The sequence below is a fragment of the Palaemon carinicauda genome, unplaced genomic scaffold (assembly GCF_036898095.1).
Source record: "Palaemon carinicauda isolate YSFRI2023 unplaced genomic scaffold, ASM3689809v2 scaffold471, whole genome shotgun sequence".
Classification (NCBI taxonomy): Eukaryota; Metazoa; Arthropoda; class Malacostraca; order Decapoda; family Palaemonidae; genus Palaemon; species Palaemon carinicauda.
Genome location: NW_027171730.1, coordinates 1 through 21,090, shown reverse-complemented (window position 1 = coordinate 21,090; position 21,090 = coordinate 1). Strand labels below are relative to the sequence as shown.

Here is a 21,090-nt window from a genome sequence, read left to right as displayed (position 1 = left end):
TCGCACATTGCCAGAGAACTGAGGCTATGGCTGATTCTCTTTACTCTCAGCTTAGAACTGCATAGCATTGGTATGCTCTTCCTCAGTCGCACATTGCCGGAGATCTAAAAGGCTATGGCTGATTCTCTTTATTCTCAGCTTAGAACTGCATAGCATTGGTATACTCTTCCTCAGTCGCACATTGCCAGAGAACTGAGGCTATGGCTGATTCTCTTTACTCTAAGCTTAGAACTGCATAGCATTGGTATGCTCTTCCTCAGTCGCACATTGCCGGAGATCTAAAAGGCTATGGCTGATTCTCTTTACTCTCAGCTTAGAACTGCATAGCATTGGTATGCTCTTCCTCAGTCGCACATTGCCAGAGAACTGAGGCTATGGCTGATTCTCTTTATTCTCAGCTTAGAACTGCATAGCATTGGTATACTCTTCCTCAGTCGCACATTGCCGGAGATCTAAAAGGCTATGGCTGATTCTCTTTACTCTCAGCTTAGAACTGCATAGCATTGGTATGCTCTTCCTCAGTCGCACATTGCCAGAGAACTGAGGCTATGGCTGATTCTCTTTATTCTCAGCTTAGAACTGCATAGCATTGGTATGCTCTTCCTCAGTCGCACATTGCCAGAGAACTGAGGCTATGGCTGATTCTCTTTACTCTCAGCTTAGAACTGCATAGCATTGGTATGCTCTTCCTCAGTCGCACATTGCCGGAGATCTAAAAGGCTATGGCTGATTCTCTTTACTCTCAGCTTAGAACTGCATAGCATTGGTATGCTCTTCCTCAGTCGCACATTGCCGGAGATCTAAAAGGCTATGGCTGATTCTCTTTACTCTCAGCTTAGAACTGCATAGCATTGGTATGCTCTTCCTCAGTCGCACATTGCCGGAGAACTGAGGCTATGGCTGATTCTCTTTATTCTCAGCTTAGAACTGCATAGCATTGGTATACTCTTCCTCAGTCGCACATTGCCAGAGAACTGAGGCTATGGCTGATTCTCTTTATTCTCAGCTTAGAACTGCATAGCATTGGTATACTCTTCCTCAGTCGCACATTGCCAGAGAACTGAGGCTATGGCTGATTCTCTTTATTCTCAGCTTAGAACTGCATAGCATTGGTATACTCTTCCTCAGTCGCACATTGCCAGAGAACTGAGGCTATGGCTGATTCTCTTTATTCTCAGCTTAGAACTGCATAGCATTGGTATACTCTTCCTCAGTCGCACATTGCCGGAGATCTAAAAGGCTATGGCTGATTCTCTTTACTCTCAGCTTAGAACTGCATAGCATTGGTATGCTCTTCCTCAGTCGCACATTGCCGGAGATCTAAAAGGCTATGGCTGATTCTCTTTACTCTCAGCTTAGAACTGCATAGCATTGGTATGCTCTTCCTCAGTCGCACATTGCCAGAGAACTGAGGCTATGGCTGATTCTCTTTATTCTCAGCTTAGAACTGCATAGCATTGGTATACTCTTCCTCAGTCGCACATTGCCAGAGAACTGAGGCTATGGCTGATTCTCTTTATTCTCAGCTTAGAACTGCATAGCATTGGTATACTCTTCCTCAGTCGCACATTGCCAGAGAACTGAGGCTATGGCTGATTCTCTTTATTCTCAGCTTAGAACTGCATAGCATTGGTATACTCTTCCTCAGTCGCACATTGCCAGAGAACTGAGGCTATGGCTGATTCTCTTTATTCTCAGCTTAGAACTGCATAGCATTGGTATACTCTTCCTCAGTCGCACATTGCCGGAGATCTAAAAGGCTATGGCTGATTCTCTTTACTCTCAGCTTAGAACTGCATAGCATTGGTATGCTCTTCCTCAGTCGCACATTGCCGGAGATCTAAAAGGCTATGGCTGATTCTCTTTACTCTCAGCTTAGAACTGCATAGCATTGGTATGCTCTTCCTCAGTCGCACATTGCCAGAGAACTGAGGCTATGGCTGATTCTCTTTATTCTCAGCTTAGAACTGCATAGCATTGGTATACTCTTCCTCAGTCGCACATTGCCGGAGATCTAAAAGGCTATGGCTGATTCTCTTTACTCTCAGCTTAGAACTGCATAGCATTGGTATGCTCTTCCTCAGTCGCACATTGCCAGAGAACTGAGGCTATGGCTGATTCTCTTTATTCTCAGCTTAGAACTGCATAGCATTGGTATACTCTTCCTCAGTCGCACATTGCCAGAGAACTGAGGCTATGGCTGATTCTCTTTATTCTCAGCTTAGAACTGCATAGCATTGGTATACTCTTCCTCAGTCGCACATTGCCGGAGATCTAAAAGGCTATGGCTGATTCTCTTTACTCTCAGCTTAGAACTGCATAGCATTGGTATGCTCTTCCTCAGTCGCACATTGCCGGAGATCTAAAAGGCTATGGCTGATTCTCTTTACTCTCAGCTTAGAACTGCATAGCATTGGTATGCTCTTCCTCAGTCGCACATTGCCAGAGAACTGAGGCTATGGCTGATTCTCTTTATTCTCAGCTTAGAACTGCATAGCATTGGTATACTCTTCCTCAGTCGCACATTGCCGGAGATCTAAAAGGCTATGGCTGATTCTCTTTACTCTCAGCTTAGAACTGCATAGCATTGGTATGCTCTTCCTCAGTCGCACATTGCCGGAGATCTAAAAGGCTATGGCTGATTCTCTTTACTCTCAGCTTAGAACTGCATAGCATTGGTATGCTCTTCCTCAGTCGCACATTGCCAGAGAACTGAGGCTATGGCTGATTCTCTTTACTCTCAGCTTAGAACTGCATAGCATTGGTATGCTCTTCCTCAGTCGCACATTGCCGGAGATCTAAAAGGCTATGGCTGATTCTCTTTACTCTCAGCTTAGAACTGCATAGCATTGGTATGCTCTTCCTCAGTCGCACATTGCCAGAGAACTGAGGCTATGGCTGATTCTCTTTATTCTCAGCTTAGAACTGCATAGCATTGGTATACTCTTCCTCAGTCGCACATTGCCGGAGATCTAAAAGGCTATGGCTGATTCTCTTTACTCTCAGCTTAGAACTGCATAGCATTGGTATGCTCTTCCTCAGTCGCACATTGCCGGAGATCTAAAAGGCTATGGCTGATTCTCTTTACTCTCAGCTTAGAACTGCATAGCATTGGTATGCTCTTCCTCAGTCGCACATTGCCAGAGAACTGAGGCTATGGCTGATTCTCTTTACTCTCAGCTTAGAACTGCATAGCATTGGTATGCTCTTCCTCAGTCGCACATTGCCGGAGATCTAAAAGGCTATGGCTGATTCTCTTTATTCTCAGCTTAGAACTGCATAGCATTGGTATACTCTTCCTCAGTCGCACATTGCCAGAGAACTGAGGCTATGGCTGATTCTCTTTACTCTCAGCTTAGAACTGCATAGCATTGGTATGCTCTTCCTCAGTCGCACATTGCCGGAGATCTAAAAGGCTATGGCTGATTCTCTTTACTCTCAGCTTAGAACTGCATAGCATTGGTATGCTCTTCCTCAGTCGCACATTGCCGGAGATCTAAAAGGCTATGGCTGATTCTCTTTACTCTCAGCTTAGAACTGCATAGCATTGGTATGCTCTTCCTCAGTCGCACATTGCCAGAGAACTGAGGCTATGGCTGATTCTCTTTATTCTCAGCTTAGAGCTGCTTAGCACTATCTCCAAATTAGCAGGTGGTCTCGAAATGAAAGGGTCAGTAATTGAGACCAGATATCCTGGGAGGAGGTTTGCCTCAATGACTTTGTACTACTGTATATTGTTAAAGTTCTCCAACCTATACAGCCTGTGCTTTGCAGACTGGTTGCTTGTTGCTGAGAGATCTCATAATGTGAGTACCTGTTCCATTTTCCTTTATAATCCTCATGGTAGCTTGTCTGCTGGGGGAGGAAATTTCCTACAGGTGGTGATCCAGGAATGGTGGGCATGTGTGCCTGTCATCCTCAAGGAGGAGAACAAGCCAGGGAAGCTGTGAGCATCCTGCAGTGCTTGGTGATTGATTATATTATGCAAATTCTCTGTTTAACCTTTCATTTTGACATGTTAAACTTATAGCATCTTGTTCAACATGTGGGTGGTAGTCCATTCCATGTAATGAGTCACTTATTACAGTCAGGCCTTCCTATGGATTATGTGCTTGACACACACAAGGCTTTTCTTCTCAGCCCTTGCCTCTAGTGACATTCACTTCCTCCTGTATCTTCAACTTCGTCGAATCATCTCCACGTCCACTGAACGAAACCAAGTACAGGATTTCATCTTCCTTGTGACTGAGGCTTAAATGCTCTTTGCCTCAATTCCACGGTACAAGTACTACCAACTCTTGTGTGGATTATGAAGCAAATTTCTCCTAGAAGTATGGGATGAGTTCATATTTTTGGAGCATGTGTACCAGCTGTGTGAAAAGGGTCCTTCACAGCTATTGTAGATATGTATTCCCCAATTGGAGAAGCTTGTTCACTTTTAGAAAGCAGAATTGCTTCTACGAGCAAGCAAAATTTAGTGAATGGTTTACATTTCCGAATTGTTACTAGATAAAAAAATGTAAAGTAGTCACAGCTATATTTTGAAAAGCTATTTGAAATATTCTTTATGAATGTAAGAATTATCTTCAATATTAACTAAAATTTTAATTTCATATTTATTATTCTAAAATGACTGTAACCAATATAATGTAAAAACTGTTATTATGTACTCACTTTTGTTTTTCCCAGAAGTTATAAAAGATACCTCATTAAACATGTCATGCATTGCGTAAGTAATCGTTGTATAAGTTTCCTTCATCTGGCACTCTGTAAATTACAAATTGGAAATTATCATCTGAAGTTGTATTTTCACTAATGAAAGCTTCAACTCTATAGGTGTGAATTTTATTCTTGACAATATTGTATGTACATGAGTTATAAAATTTCTACACAATATATACAGTCATAAAAATATTGATATAATCATCATTGGTTTCTAAAAATATACACATTTGTACCAAGATGCAATATGAAAAGAACCTGAAACACAGTAAGTACAAGAAGGCAATGAGGCAATACTAACTGCAAAAGAAATTGTAAATAAAAAGGGTGTATAAATTGCACTTTTAAATAATTTCTTGTCTACTTTAGAGGAAATAACTAACAAAATTACTTTAATTGATTATGAATAACGTTGACAAAATTATTTTTTTGACACTCCTCCAATTATGAGGACAAGATTAACCCTTTTACCCCCCAATGGACATACTGGTACGTTTCACAAAACACATCCCTTTACCCCCATGGTACGTCCTTGCAAAAAACTGCTATTTAAATTTTTTTTTGCATATTTTTGATAACTTTATGAGAAACTTCAGGCATTTTCCAAAAGAATGAGACCAACCTGACCTCTCTATGATGAAAATTAAGGCTATTAGAGCAATTTAAAAAATATATATATAGCAAAATGTGCTTGAAAAAATAAAATGCCTTGGGGGTTAAGGGTTGGAAAGTTCCAAATAGCCTGGGGGTAAAAGGGTTAAAAAGAATAGATTCCAAATTATAAAATACTTTTTTCATAAACGTTTGGAAAAAAAAATTACCGGAATGATATGCAATATAAACGACAAAGAAGGAAAATATCTGTGAGAATCACGCTTAAGGAAAAATACATACGTATGAGAGAAGCTAAAAAGTTACCCTTATGTGTAGCAGATATTAAATATAATACTGTTGTAATACTGGGTGAACAGGTGTTCTTGCTCTTTCAGGAGATATCTTATCATGATGGCATCTGAAATTTCTAATTGCAAATACCACAGACCATTGTATTATCATCCTTTTAAAATTACAAAAATTATTTTTTTTCCATCAAAATTTACTTTTTCAATAATGCATGGATTCAGATTTCATAAAATAGATGAGACTTACAAAGTCTGTTCATATAAAAAAGATTGATCGACCTATTTAGAACTTCCATCTAAGTGTTAAAAAATTTGCTTAAAAGTAAGAAATTATTGTCAATACTTTATCACAAGTAAAGAGTAGCCTCTCATTTTGAGTGAGAATTATATGGAACAGTATCATGAAATGTGGACCACTGCACAATAGTCATTTATAATATACATAGAAATTCAAAACAACTGTTGTCAAAAAAATTTACATCACTAAGTTACTTTGAAGAAAATATTTAAGGCATCAGCAGTCCAGTATTAGTCAAGACACTGTTCAAATAAATTCCCCTCAATCAATTCATAGGTCAAAGGTGATCCCTTGGAAGATATGCAATTAAAGGAGCAAAACAACAGTTCAACCAAATGCTGTTGGTTTTACAGAGAAAACACATACAATAATACTGTATGTGTTTTAAGACTGTTTACCTTTTGTTAATACATCACAATGAAAAACAAGATATAACTGACTTCTTTTTTGCCAAAGAAATTATTAATCACACTACTACATTAAAGCAATGTATAAGGTCGTCTGTATTAGGAACCAAATTCAATCTTTAATTCTCTGATGAAAATTTAAAATTTTTATCCTTTCCCAAAATTTTGAGATGTATACCGGTATATAAATTAAATTTCCCATCAATATATGACTGGAAAAGGTAGCCAAACTTCCAATGTAAGTTTGAAGCACACAAATCTAGTAGCCAAACTTCCAATGTAAGTTTGAAGCACACAAATCTAGTAGCCAAACTTCCAATGTAAGTTTGAAGCGCATAAATCTTTAAAATGCTTTTTGCTTTAATGAAGTAGTTATCGAGCATCTTTTATGGCGACAGTTCTTCCAGAGAAAAGGTTTTAGAAATAATTCTGAAATGGAAATTACTCTGCCAAATTATTTATATGGAGAAAACTCATGTATTTTTCCAAGCTCTCCATATAACTTGTCTGACAAAGAAATACAAACAGTGGCACAATGTATAGCTATCTACCCCTCAAAGTTATTTAAAACCCCTCCATACACATTCATATATAAAACTATATGAAAATATTATGTAAAAACATGAAAAAATGAACCTTGTGGCTTGCATACATCACTAGTTTTTAAGCCAATCGTTGTTTTTCATTTCATATGAACAAATTTTGTACTATCTTTCCAATACAATTATGAATATACACAAAACATTTAGTAACATAAGAGGCTATATCAAGAAATTTCATTAAAGCCTTTTCTTACATCCGAGATTCTTTGTGAACAGAAGCGAGGTAAATCAATTTTCGTAAATTTCAAAATAGCCAAGGTAGGAAAATTTGTATTAATCCCATTCTAATTTCCTTCTCAAAGGAAAAAGGAAAAATACATTCAATACTATTTTAAAAAGAGAGGGAAAGGTAATCTTACCAGAAAATATCATTTAGCATCATTTTACTACCAATACAATTTAATAACCAAAGTCACTCCTTTTCTGCAACGTTTGTATCTGGAGTTCTCTGTTGTGATCAACTTTTTAATATCAGCGAAATTATAATACCTAAACAAACAGTATTAACCCTTCTACCCGAAATGGATGTACTGGTACGTTTCACAAAACTCATCGCTTAACCCTCATGGACATACTGGTACGTCCTTGCAAAAAAACTGCTATTTGCATTTATTTGCATATTTTTGATAACTTTATGAGAAACTTCAGGTATTTTCCAAAATAATGAGACCAACCTGACCTCTCTATGATGAAAATTAAGGCTGTCAGCGGAATCTAAAAAATAAAAAAATATTGCAAAACGTGCTTGAAAAAGAAAATTGCCTAGGGGTTAAGGGTTGGAAAGTTCCAAATAGCATTGGGGATAAAAGGGTTAAGGTTTCTGTATTTACATGGTGCCCCAAAGCTATTCTCAATTAAAAACTAGTGTCCCTCATGACATTTAAATCATATTATAAACCTAAAGAATGCATTGTAGATGATATTGGTCGATATCCCCTAAAGTAAAGATAAAGGCTTCTAATGAAAATCCCTGATGCCTAATTTACAAATCAACATTCTTTGAAAACATAAGCAATTGTGCAGGTCACTGTCTTCATTAATACAGTACTTGACATCAAGCATCAAGTAGAAGCAGCAATCTTTGGGCCAGTATAAAACACAACTAAAAAAAGCAAGGATAAGGAAGATTACCAAGAAACGTTAGACGAATTGGTAAGAAGGAATGTCAAATGGAATATAAATGCATGCTAACTCCCTATTGCCTATACTGTCACATAAGTACTTCCTTAAAATTCATGATAAAGCTTCGACACTGAGCTCGAGGTGAACCTCCCAAAGGCACCAAGAAAAATAACAATAAAAATATCTTTGACATTTCACCAGACTGTGGGGTAGGCACTGGCTCAATTCCCTACTGCAAGTAAAGATTTATAGAGAATCATATATGCATATATATATGTATACGTATAGAACTATTTATCTCATTTACATATGTTCACAAACCTATTGCTGTTTATAAATGATACACTGAACTGGTCACTGAGTATACTTTTGGTTCACTGGTTTTGTTTACTTAATTCTTTTGTATATATCTTATAAACACTTCTGTACACTGTCTACACTGAATACCTCTCTACATGAGATCAGTTTAAATGGGCTCCATATACAGAGCTCCCGAATGGCGTAAGTTTAGTATTCTTCAGTTTGCCTAACAACTTAAGTCATTATCAATGTTTTTATCAATTGCTAGACAACTGTATCTAATACTTATACCAAAGTGTCTAGGACATAAACGCCTTCATCACTACTGCTGTGAAGAGAACTTAAACCTGTATCTGAATTAGAGTCTGTGGAGTCTGTATCCTTCCCACTTCTCTCAGAGTTTTTTGGTGAATTTAACGTGGAAGTTGACTTATTCGTAGTAGTATTATCAGGCACTTTATTATTGAGACCACTGGTAGAGCTACTAGTAGAAGCTTCTGAAGACGTACTAGATCGCGAACTCACACACAGACTACTATTGTTTGCGGAGTCCCCATCATCTTCATCGTCTATTACCGGAGGAGGACAGGCTGGAAGAGGCGGAGGATCATCATCTTCCTCATCCTCTTCCCATATAACATTTTTGGTACTGCTATTTTTTAGAATAGAAACTAAATTAGTGTTGCCATTGGTAGGTTTTGCGATAGGTACAGAAGGTACTCTCTCTACTGTCACTGCTGGTGGGGGTGGCGGTGGTGGAGCACTCGAGTTCATGGCAGGCGGTGGTACTGTATTTTTACTTACCTCACCCTCTTCATCGGGTAAACGGAAAGCCGTGGGTGGGAGGTGAATGATGTAATTAAGGTGCTGTTGTAATGCTCGGGTTTCCATATCCGATTCCGAGTCTTCTCGAAGAAGGGCTTCCAGTTCTTTACGCTGCTGCCAGAGAACAGTTTCCATTTCTCTGAGTGTGATTTCATTCTGACGGGCATTAGTGACCAATTGTGCATGTGCGAGGGCAACACAAGCCAACTCTTGCTGCAAAATTTCAGCTTCATCTTTTTGCTGCTCATCAGCAGCTTCCACAGCATTCAACATACCAGCCAATGCCTCTTCCTCGTGCAGCAGACGTGTATTCATCTGCTCAATTTTACCAAGAAGTCTGACAATCTCTTCTAGTTCATCTGTACCGGAAGCAATAGCATTTTCTTCTTCTTGATTCAAAGCACTTTCCTCTGTTACGACACCCGAGTCATTGCTCTTCTCCTCACTCCCAGGCTCATCTTTCATTTCACCCTGATCATCCTTTAGGTATGAATGAAGCAGGTAGTCAGTACCTAGGTTCTGTACGCGCAGCAAGTGCATTTGCTGTTCGTACTGCTCAATTTGATGTTCTCGCTCCTGGAGTCTACGCAGCTGAGTCTGGATGGTCTCTCCCTGTGCCACGACCAGACGCATCAATCTCTCCATAGTCTCACTGAAACAGAAGGAAATATTAATGAAATCATAAAACAATGTAAAATTAACTAAGGAGTAATGGGCACTTCTAATTGAAGGTTGTTTTACTGAAAGCTAAGGGAATCATATGAATGAAAAGCACTCCTGAAACTTAAACTACTATACTCTATTCCTAAATGAATATTGTATTTCCTTAATAAAAATATTAAAAAATTGTTGACTTTTTTTCACTATTTGATAATTCCTTGTGACAGGATTATTTTGAAGTTAAGACCACCAAATTATTTACATGTGGAGAGGTCTATTGGGAAGGAATGACAAATTTAGCTTCCGACATTACTACAGTGATATTGAATGTGTGAAAGCATACTTAATTCATTACCTTTGATAGTTTCCTTAAAAATACAATAGAATAATTTCTACCAATACATTTATACAAAATATATAAAGAAATTTTTTTTTAAGTGAATCTATCTATAATATTTTATAGAGCAACCAAAAAAAATCTGAAAAAATTAACTAATTTCAGAGAGACAATGTTAAAAATTTATATAACAATGTACTGGTATTAGATTATGTGCAATAAACATGACAGATTAATATACATATACACTGTACATTGCAATTACAAGAACAACGATGATTGAGAAAAATTATGGGCAAACTAATTTAGAAACTAAGAATTTTATTTGTAAAAAAAAATGGTTGTTTGGATATTAATATGGCAGATACTACAGACAATATCGCCATAGGATATAAATTGTAGCTGCAACAAAGAAAATAATATTAGAATTACACACATACACACACACTAATATATATATATATATATATATATATATATATATATATATATATATATATATATATATATATATATAGTATACATAGTAAATATTAAAAAAAACAGGTGAATGGAAGAGCAAAGAAAATAAAAATATTAAAATTACATACATACATACATAAACCCATTATATATATACATATATACATACATACATATATATATATATATATATATATATATATATATATATATATATATATACGTAGCAAATGAAAAAAAATAAAATAGGTGAAAGGAAAAGATTTTCAGACCACCCCGGAAGCAACCAGGCCAGTAGGGGGGAGGGGGCACTCACGAAAGTCATCTCTTCGTGACCACGAAGTAGTTAAAACAAACATCTAAAATAATGAAATAATGGCTTCACACACGGGCTTCATACGACACTGATCTTACATGCGAGATGTAACTTGAATTTGTACGCGAATAATGCCAATTTGTTTGGACTTTAAATTAAGTTCTATCATTCATTATGTTTAGAATTTTGATGTTTAGATGGAAAAAAAATTGTGAAATGCTCCTATGTAGACTACTAAGCATTTAACGAAAAGTTATCCACTCATTATTATTATTCTTTATTCTAAGTTATTTAATAGCGATTTTTTTAATTATTCGTAATTAGAGAATAGCTTAATAAAATAAACACATTACCATTGATAATACTTAATGAAATAAACACATCTTAATCCAGACTCGAGCATTCTGGCTATCCATAAATTTGTTTTTATCAAGATGTATCTATATTTACATACATTCATACATACATCACCTGTTTTTATTTTATTAAGATGTATCTGTATTTACACGCATTCATACATACATCACCTGTTTTTATTTTATTAAGATGTATCTGTATTTATATAGTCATACATACATCACCTGTTTTTATTTTATTAGATGTATCTGTATTTACATGCATTCATACATACATCTATGATTTATTAAGATAAAAATAATAATCACGATTACCTTTAAAATCCCCAAATAGCGAAAAATAGGACATATAAACCATACCTTTTGAAATGAGAAAACAGACTAAAGTGCGGAGTTCCGCATCTTGGTCTGCAGGCTTTCCGGATAAACTTCATGGTGGCGGTAATCAACACCACGAGACTTGAATAAAAACAGTCCTAACCACTAATTATGTCCTTTTCCCGAATAGCTATTTTAATAACGTGACAGTGAAAAGACAGAACAAAATCAATGGGTGAACAGATAGAGTATCACACGATACGTTATGACAGCTATACTTTTACTTCATTTCTTACACCGGTTTTTTTTAATTAAATGAATTTTATCCATATGCTGATGTTTTCTCTATTTTGTTCTATAATGTTCATAACTAGAAAATCTTTTTTTTCGAACTATTCAAGTTACATGTGAGTAAAGTCAAAAAGTGCCAATTAAATATTAAGTCTGATGTAACTACATGGTCAAGCGTATCTCGAAGTCTTTAAGCAAATGTATCTCGAAGTCTTTAAGCAAGTGTATCTCGAAGTCTTTAAGCAGATGTATCTCGAAGTCTTTAAGCAAGTGTATCTCGAAGTCTTTAAGCAAATGTATCTCGAGGTCTTTAAGCAACAATGAAAACAATTCATCAACAAAACTGGTTATCAAAAGTACTACATCAAATTGACATCAATCCAAAAAGGGTGCTTCTATGAATTAAATACTTTAGTATGAGTTCCCTTAAAAGGTTTCAATTTAAGCCTCAACTACTCAAAATTCCTATTTCTGACAAGAGAAATAAGATACAGTATATGCAAATCCCCAAGACAAAGTCTATACGAAATTCCCGGCAAAACCATAAACCTTAAAGCTCTCTTTCGAGAGATAGAGGAAAAAAAACTAACTACGAGCGTTAAAGGGAGCAAAAACAGATACCCATAAAACAAGGTAAAAAGAAAATTAAATTTCTGCCTATAAAAAGAACCACAAAACTGCCCCAAGTATGGCTATGAGACGTTGAAAGGTCAACTTCCTAGAGAGTACAGTCAACAAAAAAGCTTTCTCTCTCTCTCTCTCTCTCTCTCTCTCTCTCTCTCTCTCTCTCTCTCTCTCTCTCTCTCTCTCTCTCAATGAGCGCCAGACTGTTTACATTCTCCGCACGATTCATTCAGCTAAGAATCGGAGGAGGCTCCTTTTACTTAGCGTGACCGTGGGCGTAAGAGGCCTTGGATGCCTCCTGGTGTCTATAAGGGATGATGGTTCCTTCGAGGATTCCCCCTTCTCTCAATTCTCTTTTTAAATGTCTTTCATTCTGCTGTGTCGTCTGTCTTATTATCCCTTTTTCTTTGGGTCTCATTTATTAGAACTGAAAGAAAGCGATGCTTTCATTCATGTCAGGCCATTCGACCGTCCACGGTGTTGTTGCAAATCAAGTGTCTGGCGGGCTAATGTCGCAACGACGGCAGTCTATTCACTATTCCGCATCTGTTGTTGTTGGTTGGGGTCGGGCATACAAACAAGCGTAGATATACGTGACAAGTCAATCTCTCACAAGTCACAGGTCGTATTTACTTAGTATTTACGGTCCCCAAAAGTCCCCGTAAGTAATATTTGTAAACAATTTTACTTGTGATTTTCATAATATCTTGTAGATTTATATTAATTCATTTTTCTATGCAACCAGTTCACTTTATTCCATAGCTAATCTCAGTGTTAAAATCAATGACGTTTGTATTAACAGTTTCATAAGTTCTCTTCTTCGAGTTTTCAGCTTTACGAATGAATGGAAAAATGGCAGTATTCACAATTTTCATAAATAAATTATCAATATAATTTTCTCCCCTGCACTTCAAACACTACACTAGATAAAATTACATTCTCAAAGCAATGGGATTTCAGGAAAAAATCAACAAATATGACAAATATGTTTTTAAATAGTAAAAATAATTAATGACATCCGATGCCAACACAACTAAGGTCTCCACATTTCGCTGTACCATAAACACCATTTTTCTTTATCGGTTTGTCCTTCTCAAGGCTCTAAAGCAGTTCATATAACTTCGACCAACGAGATTATTTTTGATGCATTACAAAAACACTGTTTATACAGAAATACGAATTTCTTAGGTTCATATGAATCGCAAGCACTACACAAGCACAGAAACCCACTAAATGACTACAGGGAGAGAGAGAACCTTCCCCGTGGCACTACAGAAGCAAACTCTAAAAGGTGCCACAATGCCCAAACCCTTCTTGCCCTCGCCGCCTTGCCCTTCACCTCGAGGTGCCAATTAGGAAGTTGTAAAACAGCATTGCTTGCTTTTTCCGGTTTCTTATAAAGGTAATCTTACTTATATCTGAGTAAAATAGGAAATAATATTTGCTTCTAAATAAAATAAGCAGGGTCAAATTATATAACTAAATACTAAGAACGTATGATAAACAAAACAACCGTTTTGGAGATATATTCCTAGCTGGCAACTCTATCGGTCAAGCTCATACCCTTCACCTGGGATGGCTGAGTAACTACAATTCTTACGGCTACTTTTTTTTTTTCTTTTCTTTAGACGTTTATCAGAAATAATTTTATTTCTATGTGTATGGATAAATAATAGAGAAGGAATGTATGTATATAAACTCATAAATAGTTTATGAGTTAATTAAATACACATTTTACATTCTCAGCAAAGTGTTGAAATAGATATGTGACATTTTGAATTGTCAACTTCCAAGAAATACAATTTCATATCAATCCTTTTGAACCATCTCTCTCTCTCTCTCTCTCTCTCTCTCTCTCTCTCTCTCTCTCTCTCTCTCTCTCTCTCTCGATCCATTCTCTTTCTATCAATACAATCTCCTCTGCCAAACACACGCAATGACTCAAAGGAACTGAATTACTTAATAAGCCACAAAAAAGCTACACTTACTTTCTCTCAACCTGTCAGTGATCGAAACGAACAAAAAATATTAACACCATGTACGGTCAAACTCCTTTTACCTTTTTAAGGAAACAGTTTATCTTGCACACCTTTCATTGAAAGTTTTAAACATGATTTAGCCTCTGTGTCTGTCTATCTGCCTGTGTTTTTAACATGATTTAGCCTCTTTGTCTGTCTGTCTGTCTCTCTATAGGAAACAGTTGATCTTACACACCTTTCATTGAAAGGTTTAAACATGATTTAGCCTCTCTGTCTGTCTGCCTGTCTATAGGAAACAGTTGATCTTACACACCTTTCATTGAAAGTTTTAAACATGATTTAGCCTCTCTGTCTGTCTGTCTATAGGAAACAGTTGATCTTACACACGTTTCATTGAAAGATTTAAACACGATCTAGCCTCTGTCTGTCTGTCTATAGGAAACAGTTTATCTTACACACCTTTCATTGAAAGTTTTAAACATGATTTAGCCTCTCTAACTGTCTGTGTCTTGTCTCTCTATAGGAAACAGTTGATCTTACACACCTTTCATTGAAAGATTTAACCATGATTTAGCCTCTCTGTCTGTCTGTGTCTGTCTCTCAATAGGAAACAGTAGATCTTACACACCTTTCATTGAAAGTTTTAAACATGATTTAGCCTCTGTCTGTCTGTCTGTCCATAGGAAACAGTTGATCTTACACACATTTCATTGAAAGTTTTTTTACATGATTTAGCCTCTCTGTCCGTCTATAGGAAACAGTTGATCTTACACACCTTTCATTGAAAGTTTTTTTTTACATAATTTAGCCTCTCTGTCCGTCTATAGGAAACAGTTGATCTTACACACCTTTCATTGAAAGTTTTTTTTACATGATTTAGCCTCTCTGTCCGTCTATAGGAAACAGTTGATCTTACACACCTTTCATTGAAAGTTTTAAACATGATTTAGCTTCTCTGTCTGTCTGTCTGCCTGTCTATAGGAAACAGTTGATCTTACACACCTTTCATTGAAAGTTCTAAACATGATTTAGCCTCTCTGTCTATCTGTGTCTGCCTCTCTATAGGAAACAGTTGATCTTACACACCTTTCATTGAAAGTTTTAAACATGATTTAGCTTCTCTGTCTGTGTCTGTCTACTATAAGAAACAGCTCATCTAACATCATTTAGCCTCTCTGTCTGTCTGTCTATAGGAAACAGTTAATCTTACACACCTTTCATTGAAAAAAATTTTAAACATGATTTAGCCTCTCTGTCTGTCTATAAGAAACAGTTAATCTTGCACACCTTTCACTAAAAATTTTAAACATGATTTAGCCTCTCTCTCTCTCTCTCTTTCTCTCTCTCTCTCTCTCTCTCTCTCCTCTCTCTCTCTCTCTCTCTCTCTCTCTCTCTCTCTCTCTCTCTCTCTCAAAACTTTCGCGCTGTTTTTGAGTGACATTTACTTCCTTTCTTGCCAATTAATGGATGAAGCGATCGCTTAGGGGACGAGTTCCGAAATGTCAAAATGTCAACCGGTTATGCAATTCTGGATGCTCTTACTTCAAGTCACATTTTTTTTAATGAACAATCTCTTTTCCTCATAAAATAATACTAAGAAAGTTGCTTAACACTGCCACTGAGGAAGAGTGCTTAGCTAACCATCGACTATTTTCATTTGAATAATTACCAAGAAATGCGGTACATAAATGAATCAATAATAAGCATGTACAATACCTTTTCGAGATATTTAGTGACAAATACAGTAAATATCAGTGAGAGTATATAACTTGAGAGGCACTAAGGGCGCAAACCTCCGTCCCGGCAGCTTATTTCTCGACCTTGACCTTTGACCTTTACGTGTATTAATTGATTTCGATTTTCATGCACTCAAATATGAACCAAGTTTGAAGTCCAAACTTACGGCTGATTACGTGAATTGGACATTATGTTTGACCGTTACTTTGCCCTTTGACATCGACATTCCAAAATCTAATAATTTCCAGATTTTACATAAGTTAATCCCTGCAAGTTCCATTACTCTACGATTAAAATTGTGGCAGGAGGATGTTCATAAACAAACACACACACACACACACACACACACACACACACACACACACACACACACACACACACACACACACACACACAAACAAGGGCGGAAACATAACCCCCTTCTAACTTCGTTGGCGGAGGTAATAAGACCTTTTTCCTATAAAATTTTGACCTTTTCTTCAGAAAACACGAACCCATTTAGAAACAAGAGGACTAGTCATTGTAAGAGACGAAGACGTAGAATCCAACTTCAGACACAATTTCTTTTACATGAAGGGTTTAATTGGTATGAATACTTGACTATCATTATTTGTTGTACTTGGGCTGGCTATATGTTACACAGCTGGGGGGGTGGGGGGTGGGAGGCGCTCTTCCTAGGACTGGATCAAGGTCAGACATTTGGCATTCCATCTAAGTCTAGATTACAAGGCTTTCCCAAGGAATATATAGTGTTTTCTCAGAGGCATTATCTAGTATTGATCGCATCTAATTCGAGATACCGTTGTTATGGACTTCTAAAATATCCCTCGACTGGTCTTTCTCACGAGACAATATTGCTTCTGCATACCAGTTTAATTTCCTTAAACAACGTGTGATTATTGCACTTTTTCTGTAACTCAAAATAAATTAATTTTTTCTATTTTATAATCTATTTTACTAAAGGATCTTTTGAGTTACCAAATGTCTTTTTGATGTCTCCCTTACCTAAGCAAAATTGCAATTGTTGTAGATGATAACGTATATACTGGATACCATCTTTTCCTTTGCTTTAACTATGTGTTTATAAAGGGAATTTTGCGTGATATCACAAAAATTATAATAGATGTAAAACGCCCTTCACTATTTTCTTACTCTTCCTCTTCTTCTTCTTTGCCTGCATCTTTTCCCACTTTTAAGTGGGGTCGATGTTTCTGGCCAGCTTTCTCCATCTACCTCTGTCCCACACTTCATCACCGGTTAATCCCTTTGATCGAAGGTCATCCTTGATACAGTCCATCCACCTTCGCTTTGGCCTCCTTCTCCTTCCCTGTACCTACATTTCCATCACCCTCCTCCCAATATACTGTTCTTCTCTTCTCATGACATGACCATACCACCTCAGCCTTCTTCCTCCCATCACCAATTTCTCACTCAATATTTTAAGTTTTACCAAATTTTACAAATTGTTAAAATAAATGCTCACCAAAATTTCGGGTCCTCCCTGGCCAACTTCTTGGGATGAACGGTTTCTTTGGGACTGTGGTGGGCGTGTCTCCACTTGTGGCGTCTCCGACTTCTCTCCGGCCGGCCGATGCTACTGTTGCCCCCTCCCGAGGACAAGCAACTGTCCCCGTCGCGCACCCGTCGGAGGGAGAAACGGACTTCTCCGACGGCCTCGCCCCACGTACGCCATACCTGAGGAAGGAAAAATATTTAGATGTCAAGAAGTAATAGTAAACACTCAAATTGTACGTACGATTGTCACACTAAAAATCTGAAAAGGGGCTTTGAAGGAAACAATATGCTTAAATAAGTATTAAATTAAGGATTGTGGTGGCCAATGGGGCAACGTCCCTGTCTTGTGAACACCAGACTGGGGTTCGAGTTCCACTCAAACTCATTAGTTCCTTTGGCCGCTGCAACCTAATCATAGTTGTGAGCTAAGGATGGGGGGTTTTGGGGGATCTTATGGGTCTATCTGCTGAGTCATCAGCTGCCATTGCCTGGCCCTCCTTGGTCCTAGCTTGGGTGGAGAGGGGGCTTGGGCGCTGATCATTATATATGGTCAGTCTCTAGGGCATGGTTCTGCTTGATAGGACAATGTTAATGTCAATTTCCTCTGCCATTCATGAGCGGTTTTTAAGCCTTTACGTAAAATGAAACGTGAGTATGGATACTTGTAAATACTTGAGATAAATATATATTACACAGACACAAACTATCGTTGTGAAATTATCCAATATAGACGGAATCATGGTTATATTATTTAATGGAATTTTACTTCTTGAAAACTATATTGAATAATTGATTAGGAGTTATCTGGAATTCTGACATCTAAGGTTCAAAACTATATGAAAAGTTAAAACAAAAAAAGGACAGATATTAATGTTAATTATCATCATTACTTATTCAGTCATTCTCCTTTAAAAATAGAAATTATCAAGTGGTTTTTTTTAAATTATTGCTAGTCAATTATTGTTATTCAAAAATAAACGTAATGGATAAAATAATTACAAGTTTGGATTTATATATTTTGTAACAACTTATCAATTGTTTTTTTTTTTTTTTTTAAAAAGGGGGGGGGGGGGGTAAAATGAAAAGAAAAACACAGATTTTAAGGTTAGTCATAAATAGCATAAAATAATTTATACAATTTTAAGCTTAAATCATCAATAACATTAAATAAATTATACAGATTTTAAGCTTAAATCATAAATAGCATTAAATAATTTATACAGATTTTTAAGCTTAAATCATAAAAGCATTAAATAATTTATACAGATTTTTAAGCTTAAATCATAAAAGCATTAAATAATTTATACAGATTTTAAGTTTAAATCATAAACATTAAATAATTTATACAGATTTTAAGCTTAAATCATAAATAGCATTAAATAATTTATAAAAATCTTAAGCTTAAATCATAAATAGCATTAAATAATTTATACAGATTTTAAGCTTAAATCATAAATAGCATTAAATAATTTATACAGATTTTAAGCTTAAATAATAAACATTAAATAATTTATACAGATTTTAAGCTTAAATCATAAATAGCATTAAATAATTCATACAGATTTTAAGCTTAAATCATAAATAGCATTAAATAATCTATACAGATTTTAAGCTTAAAGAATTTATACAGATTTTAAGCTTAAATAATTTAAACAGATTTTAAGCTTAAATAATTTATACAGATTTTAAGCTTAAATAATTCATACAGATTTTAAGCTTAAATAATTTATACAGATTTTAAGCTTAAATAATTTATACAGATTTTAAGCTTAAATAATTTATACAGATTTTAAGCTTAAATAATTTATACAGATTTTAAGCTTAAATAATTTATACAGATTTTAAGCTTAAATCATAAATAGCATTAAATCATTTCTTCTTTACCTTGAGTATTCTCTGTTCGTGGTCCAGAGGCCTCTCCACCTTTCGCCATCTCTCAACGATGACGTAATGGTTGACGTCACTATCGTCGATGCGTGCATTTTGCTGCGCGCGCAACAGCGCCTTGATGACGTCATGGCAGGTAGTTCGGCGAGTCACGCCCCGTCACCCACTTCTGCACGCCCCTCAACCCACACTCCGATCTCCACCTCACTCGTCATCACGACCCTTTAAGAAGAAAAAGGAAAATTTTTTATTGTTAAAAGTTATTATAACAACAACAACAACAACAACAACAACAATAATAATAACAATAATAATAATAATATTGTAAGAATAACACATTTTTTTGAACAAGAAGACTTCTTTCACCTCCTACAACAAAATAATTGCAGTGGCAGATAAAGAACTGTTCAAATGATTTACCCTTTCCCCCACTATAAATCCGTCCTAATACATATAAAGTATATATATATATATATATATATATATACATATATATATATATATATATATGTATATATATATATATATATATATATACATATATATATATATTACTTTCTACAACATAACTAATACCCTAGTATGCAAGAAGAAGAAATATATATGTATATATATATACATATATATATATATACACACACATATGTGTATATATGTGTGTGTGTGTATAACATCTTAAACACATTCTGAGTACAACACGAGAAGGGAATCTTTTATCATATCCAGCCTGTGGTAGGAACCCCTGCCAAGGTCACAACAGAAGACAACCGGTGGGAAAAGCAGCAACGAGAAAGCGGAAGGAAAACCGGATATAAAACTCCTACTAAAAAAAAAAAGTAGCAGCAGAAAAATTAAAAAGAACTACTTTTTACATAAAAGTAGTTAAACTACAAAGCAGGTGGTATTTAAGTTGCCCGGAATGCGAGCTTAACAATGGAGGGAAATATTGGGCATTTCTTAACAATGGAATTCTAATGAAAGGTCTGGAAAGAAAATACATAAAATGAGACATGCCAGGAGATAGCGCTAATCAAGCGAGGTAGCAATATTCTACTCTGTATTTCCATCAGTGACAAAAGAAGAGAAACGACTAAGAGTTTCAAACGGATGTGTGGAGGAAGATTGTAACCAAATGTGATGTCTTGTTAATATGGGGGAAGGAGAAGATTTAAATTGATTTTTTAATCAAATTATTATGTGAAAATATTCTTTAATACAAGATGCTCAAATTAGTTTAAAGACGTGAGAACTGCTATAAGAATGGTGAGAATGGAGTCACTATCAATTCACTATTCTGGGAAGAAATTAACTTGCTGAGAGAGAGAGAGAGAGAGAGAGAAAGAGAGAGAGAGAGAGAGAGAGAGAGAGAGAGAGAGAGAGAGAGAGAGAGAGAGAGAGAGAATGTGGATAATGTAGCAAAGAGGCAGTTT

At 36.1% G+C, this 21,090-nt stretch overlaps 1 protein-coding gene across 1 annotated transcript; it reads right to left on the bottom strand.

Annotated features, from left to right (window-relative positions):
- Window positions 1–6,689: 6,689 nt before the first annotated feature.
- LOC137636970 (ras association domain-containing protein 10-like) lies at window positions 6,690–19,875 on the bottom strand. Its single transcript, XM_068369296.1, is given in 5 exon segments — window positions 6,690–9,830; window positions 17,742–17,953; window positions 19,658–19,816; window positions 19,818–19,838; window positions 19,840–19,875. Coding segments are annotated over 5 exon segments (1,620 nt in total). The 3' UTR covers window positions 6,690–8,638.
- Between the last annotated feature and the right edge of the window lie 1,215 nt (window positions 19,876–21,090).